This window comes from Tupaia chinensis, unplaced genomic scaffold (assembly GCF_000334495.1).
Source record: "Tupaia chinensis unplaced genomic scaffold, TupChi_1.0 Scaffold000231_1, whole genome shotgun sequence".
NCBI classification, from domain to species: Eukaryota; Metazoa; Chordata; class Mammalia; order Scandentia; family Tupaiidae; genus Tupaia; species Tupaia belangeri.
Genome location: NW_006159706.1, coordinates 2628494 through 2634708, shown reverse-complemented (window position 1 = coordinate 2634708; position 6215 = coordinate 2628494). Strand labels below are relative to the sequence as shown.

At 59.1% G+C, this 6215-nt stretch overlaps 1 protein-coding gene across 1 annotated transcript in view; it reads left to right on the top strand.

Moving 5' to 3' along the window:
* The window catches only part of SBK1 (SH3 domain binding kinase 1), a gene marked incomplete at its 3' end in the record, with an annotated part of 60677 nt that extends 54582 nt beyond the window's left edge, over nucleotides 1-6095 (top strand). The window contains 3 exon segments of the mRNA XM_027771783.1: nucleotides 3286-3518; nucleotides 4806-5008; nucleotides 5704-6095. Coding sequence (XP_027627584.1) covers nucleotides 3286-3518; nucleotides 4806-5008; nucleotides 5704-6095 — 828 coding nt within the window.
* Nucleotides 6096-6215: the final 120 nt, after the last annotated feature.

The window sequence follows — 6215 nt, the reverse complement described above, 5'->3', positions numbered from 1 at the left end:
AGCAGGAATAGCAGGGCTGCAGGGAAGGCTTCCTGGAGGAGTGGTACCTGAGAATAGTAAGACACAGGTAGTGGGAAGTGGAACGGGTGATAGAGGTTGTTGAGGTGTGGTGGAGACTGAATAGGGGACACTGAAGCTATGATAGTGGCCAGAGCCAGGGCTGAGCCTGAGGTGAAGGCACACGGGGGACCTGCACTCACCCCACTGTGGCTGTGCCCCTCACTCAGCCCAGGATATACGCAGAGTGACTCAGGTCAAAGGAGCAGGGATAAGCCAGGGACCTCCAGTCTTAGGTGTCGGGGGCGGGGGGGAAAAGGGAGGGCTGGTGGCCACTGCAGCTGTCACTCAAGCTCCCAGGAGATGCAGAGACGGCCTGAAGTGACCTGGCAGAGCCAAAGCGCACAGTGGCGACGTGCACACGGGGTGTACACATGTGCCGGCCCACACGTGGCTGCCCACCTCTGCAGCCCCCAGGGAGTCCACACATCGCGAGAAGTAGGTCAGGAGAGCAGCCCAGCGTCTCCCTGCAAGGCAGGGGGAGAGTGCCAGGCACAAGAGCCATGGGCTCATTGGGACCCCTCGGAGACAGCCCCACACCGCACAGAAGGGCCCGAGGGGCACCGGCCTGAGGATGCTCAGACAGACGCAGTCTCCCCGTCCCTGCCGCCACTGAAGCGGACCTCCTCGGTTTCCAGCTCGAGACCCTAACCACCATCCTGGCAGTGACTGACATTTGATGGGGTGAGCCCTTCCCACCCTGAAACCAGGGGGTCTCATGGGAGAGACCACCCCGCTACAGCCCACCTGGGTGGCAGAGAGACTTGGTGACAGGTGCTGTGTCAGGTTTTGTTCAGCACTGCCCATGGAGGAGGCAGGCAGAACCGGATTTCCATGGGCCTGACACCATTCCTTTCGGAGGGGGGAAAGGGGTGCATTTGAAATGGGCTGGTCCAGGTGACAGACCAGACTCTCCAGGACAATAACAAGGAGTTTCAGACAGTCCCTGGCTCTCATCAGACTGAAACGAACTAGGAAAGCGAAGGCAGGCAGTCGCGGGAGGTAGAAGGTTCTGTTGGAACCAGGGAGATGAGCTAGGTTGTGAATGGAGAGGAAGGGGCCAAGCATATGGGGGTGAATGGGGAGCAGGATCCTGAGGAAGTGGAAGAGTGGAAGGGGGCCAAGGCTTAGGGGGAGGGGAAGACGGGGAGAGAGGAAAGGCTCCCTCCTCCCCAGCCAGCTGAGAGGACGGTGCAGATGGAGCTCCGTTTGTGGCTGGGTGGGAGGCCAGGAAGTTCCCTCCTGATGTTCCTTCTCTCCGTGTGAAGTGGGAGGCTGGGTCGTGCTGAGAGTGAAGGGGAAGGCAGAGGAGGAGCGAGGCATTGGGCCTGGGAAGGAGCTCTGGGCCAGGGTAAGGAGGCCAGGCTCCCGGACAGCTCACCCTGCTCCTGGCCTCTGGCCCTGGTCAGCAGCCCGTGCTGGGCAGGAGAATACAGGTGCTGCAGATGTGGCCAACACGACAGCGTTGGACACGACTACTCACCCTCACACTTACCCGCAGGAAGGTGCTGCGTTAAGTCCTTTATAGCTGAGGAAACTGAGGCTCAGGGAGATGAAGTAACTTGCCCCAGGACTTCCAGCTAGCAAGTGACAGAGCTGGGATTCAACCCCAGGCTGTCCGGCCTTCTCTTAGATGGAGTGAAGCCCCAGGGGTTGTCTTCCAGGGAGGGGACTGCAGGGCAGGGGCAGGCCTCATGCTGGAGTGCGGGTGTCCGACTGGAGGTAGAAGGGGAGTATAAGGAGTGCAGAGGGAGCTGTGCCTGGGGACATGCACCCAGGGGCGTGCGGCCAAGAGGCCAGAGAGGATGCAGTGCCAGCCTACTGGGGCACATGCGGACATGTGCACATTCACATCGGCACTTGGAAAAGGCTCGGCTCTCCTGGTCCACTCCTCGCCCCATTACAGATAAGAAATGGAGGCCCCAGAGTGGTTGCCTGGGAGATGGGACTTACAAGGAGCTAAAGGATACTTTTGGGGTGAAGAATATGTTCGTTATCGTGACTGCAACGATAGTTTCATGAATGTATGCATATGTCAAAATTCATCAAGTTGTGCACTTCGAGTGTGTGCAGTCTCGTGTACATCAGCTGCACGTCAGAGCTGGCTGGCCCTGTAGCCTAGGGATTGAGGGAGCCGGGTCCCACAGGGCCAATCTCAGTTTAAATCCTGGCCCTTTGGCTTGAAGAACACGCCAGGTATGTGCATGGGCGCCCAACATCCAGACAGGATGGAGTAATGAAAGAGAAGGGATTGTGGTCGGCCATGCCCCACTGGCAGGCTCTCTCTCTCTCTCCTTGACTATGAGAGTCAAGTCCAGGAAGAGGCATCTCAGCTTGTGTGGACCAGAGGGGTCAGGCTGTCAACAGGGAGGAGAGGAAGGCTGGGTCTTTGTGGGAGAAGAGCTCTGTCCCCTCAGGACAGGGTGCTGGGTGGGGCCCTGGGGCGAGTGGGGTTGTGTTGTCTGTGCTGGGGGAGGCACTGCGGCCGCGCTGGTGTGTGGCTGTGTGTGGTGGTGGTACTGTGAGGCCACAGCTGCGCCATCCTGCCAGTTTGGCCTGAGACTATACGACTGAGGCTTGAGGGATCTTCAGAAAGCTCGCAGAAAACGTGTATCATGAAAATACGATGCATGGGTTTCAACATGGTTGCACCAGAATAAACTTGTATTTGATTCTCCTTTCCCATGAACTTTTGGAAGTGGCCTGTATTGGATACCACAGTCTTCGTCCTCAGACCTCCCCTCCCCAGTTCCCTGCATTCTTCATATGGCCACTGCTTGGCCATCTCCCCCAGGGTTAAGCCTGAGGGCAGGGCTCCTCCGGTGTTTTTTCAGTGCCGCATCTCCTGGGTTTTGAGCACCTGGCCAACAACTGGGGCCTTGTCAATACTTGTGAACCTGGAACTCTCTTGTGCACTCTGCACAGAAGGGCCATGTCTGTATGTGACATAAACACGTGTGCTTTGCCTGGCACTGTGTGTGGATGACGACATGAGACAAGTGGGCCACTGGGATCCTAGTGCCAGGGACCTGCAATGACTGTCTTTGGGGAGTGCTGGATCAGACCAACCCCTGCAGCTTTGGAAAAGGTGATGCAACAGCGATGCTTGTCGCCCCCTCGTGGTCATCTTGGACCGGACGCCCAGGACCAGCACTGGGGAGGCAGGAAGTGGGGTGGAGGAGGGGACCCTAGCCTGATGTCACATTTCATGCCACACCCCCACAACAGGGAGAAGATGAGCGTGGGCTGCCCAGAGCCCGAACCGCCCCGCTCCCTGCCCTGCTGTGGGCCGGGGACGGCCCCTGGGCCGGGTGCAGGCGTGCCTCTCCTCACTGAAGACATGCAGGCACTGACCCTGCGCACCTTGGCTGCTAGCGATGTCACCAAGCACTACGAGCTTGTCCGAGAGCTGGGCAAAGGCACCTACGGGAAGGTCGACCTGGTGGCCTACAAGGGCACAGGTGAGTGACTGCAGGGTGGCAGGGTTTCAAGGCTGGGGCAGGGGAACATGCACAACGTTCCAACGTGGCCAGTGCTTTTGAGGCCAGGATGTGGACTCAGTAGTGCGGGTGTGGAGGATGAGGCCTGAAGCAGCCCAGGGAGGAGAGACTGCCATCTGCCATCTCCATTTCTCAGATGAGGACACTGAGATCCAGGCAGACTCAGCCACTTAGCCGAGGACCGTGAAGGGTCTGAACTAAGATGAGACTCCAGCAGTCAACCCGAGCCTTCTCCCATAACCTCTGAGCTCGAGGCCTCCACCATACCATAGGCTCACAGCACACGGCCGCAGCTGCACACAGCTGGGATGGAGGTTCTGTGCCTACTGAGGGCAGCGGCAAGAGCACTGAGCATGGAGTGAGCTTTTCTACTTGCTGTGTGGCCGTGGACAAGTAACTCAATCTCTCTGGGCCTGGGTCCCCTCCTTGTAAACTAAAGTGACATCAGTGCCCACCTCATAGGGTCATTACGAAGCTCGAGTAGTAAATGGAGTAAAGGCAGGACCTGCAGTGTGTAAGTGTGCACAGCTCTGCACCTGGGTGGTACAGACACCTGCCCAAGCTGTCGGGCCTTCCTTTTACTTTTTAGATTGTTTTCCTCCCTAGGGAATGTGCACTTGGCAGAGAGAGAGAGAAAAAGTGAAAAATCACTCCCCTGGGGGACGGCCGTGACACAGTCCCCTCTCCTCCATTCTCCTCTTAGGATTTTGGGCATTACACACATCCATCCATCATGTTTTTCAGGCTTCCGGGTCCAGGACTCAAAACTCAAGAGTTGGCCACGTGAGATCCAGTGCCTTAACCACTGCGCCATCTGCTGGCCCACCTTGTTTCTTACTTATTCATCCATTTAACAAACCTTTGCTGAGCATCTATGTGCCCACTTCAGGAGACACAGATGCACTGGAGATGCACTGGCGGCCAGACAGGGGTCCTGTGCTAGGGAGATGCATCCTCACTGGGGAGACAGATGAGATAAATAAGATGGTGTGGCAGGAAAAAATGAGAGCGGGTGGAAGCAGAAGTCCTCCTTGCCATCCTCCTCATGGAGGCCCCAACTTGGGTAGGGGGCCCCAACTTGGGTGGGAGGCCCAGGGTGGTCTTGCCTTGCTGCATGGCTGTGGTCCGGGTCTGTCCCATCTGTCTTGCCTTGTCATTGGACAGGCTGTGCAGACAGGCATGGGTACGTGTCAGGTGCAGGGGCGCAGGTGGAGCAGGCCTCACCACTCTTGCTGTTGCCTCCACCAGGCACGAAAATGGCACTGAAGTTTGTGAACAAGAGCAAAACCAAGCTGAAGAACTTCCTGCGGGAGGTGAGCATCACCAACAGCCTGTCGTCCAGCCCCTTCATCATCAAGGTGTTCGATGTGGTCTTTGAGACCGAGGACTGCTATGTCTTCGCCCAGGAGTACGCACCCGCTGGGGACCTGTTTGACATCATCCCTCCTCAGGTAGGTGGGACAGGCAGGAGAGGTGGTCACCTAAATGCCCAGAGTGCAGGAGCAGGAAGGTGTCCACCAAGGATGTATTGGCTGCCTACTGTAGGTCAGACACTGCTGGGGTGCGGGGCTCACAGTGAGGAAGACAAAGGGCCTCCCCTGCTTCTCGGGGAAATAGACACTCCACAGTAAGTAAGCCAGATACTGGGGGTGGGGGGGTGGGAGGAGGGATAAGGTGTCAGGGAAAATGCCAGAAGCCAAGCAGCACAAAACAGGAGGTCTCGGAGGAGGTGACCCTGGAGCCAGGGGAGTGGAGGAAAGGGTTCAGATACTAGAATCGAATGTGCCCTGCCACTTGCTAGCGGAGTGCTGAGGCCTCCCGGAGCCTCTGTATCCCCACAGGGGCAGTGGGCATAAGTGGCCGCCCAGGGTGAGGATTCCATCAGACCGTGCGGAAACCAGCCCCAATGCAGCAGCCCCTGACCTGCAGCAGGTGTTCCGTATTCTGCTGCAGCTATAGGGGAAACAGTGGGGTGAAAAGCACCTGACCAGAGAGGGAGCTGGAGACAGCCTGGGTGGGATGGGGGAGGGCACAGTAGAGGGGCAGCCCCCCAGAGCGTGCAGGGCACCAGCAGAAGCCTGGACCCAGAAGGAACTGGGGAGAGGCGAGCGTGACCACCCCTGAGCGCTGCTCTCCCACTGGCCAGGTCGGGCTCCCAGAGGACACGGTGAAACGCTGTGTGCAGCAGCTGGGGCTGGCGCTGGACTTCATGCACGGGCGGCAGCTGGTGCACCGCGACATCAAGCCTGAGAACGTGCTGCTGTTCGACCGCGAGTGCCGCCGCGTCAAGCTGGCGGACTTCGGCATGACGCGCCGCGTGGGCTGCCGCGTGAAGCGCGTGAGCGGCACCATCCCGTACACGGCGCCCGAGGTGTGCCAGGCGGGCCGCGCCGATGGCTTCGCGGTGGACACGGGCGTGGACGTGTGGGCCTTCGGCGTGCTCATCTTCTGCGTGCTCACGGGCAACTTCCCATGGGAGGCGGCGTCGGGAGCCGACGCCTTCTTCGAGGAGTTCGTGCGCTGGCAGCGCGGCCGCCTCCGTCGCAGTGGCGCCGCTTCACCGAGCCCGCGCTGCGCATGTTCCAGCGCCTCCTGGCGCTCGAGCCCGAGCGGCGCGGCCCGGCCAAGGAGGTCTTCCGCTTCCTCAAGCACGAGCTC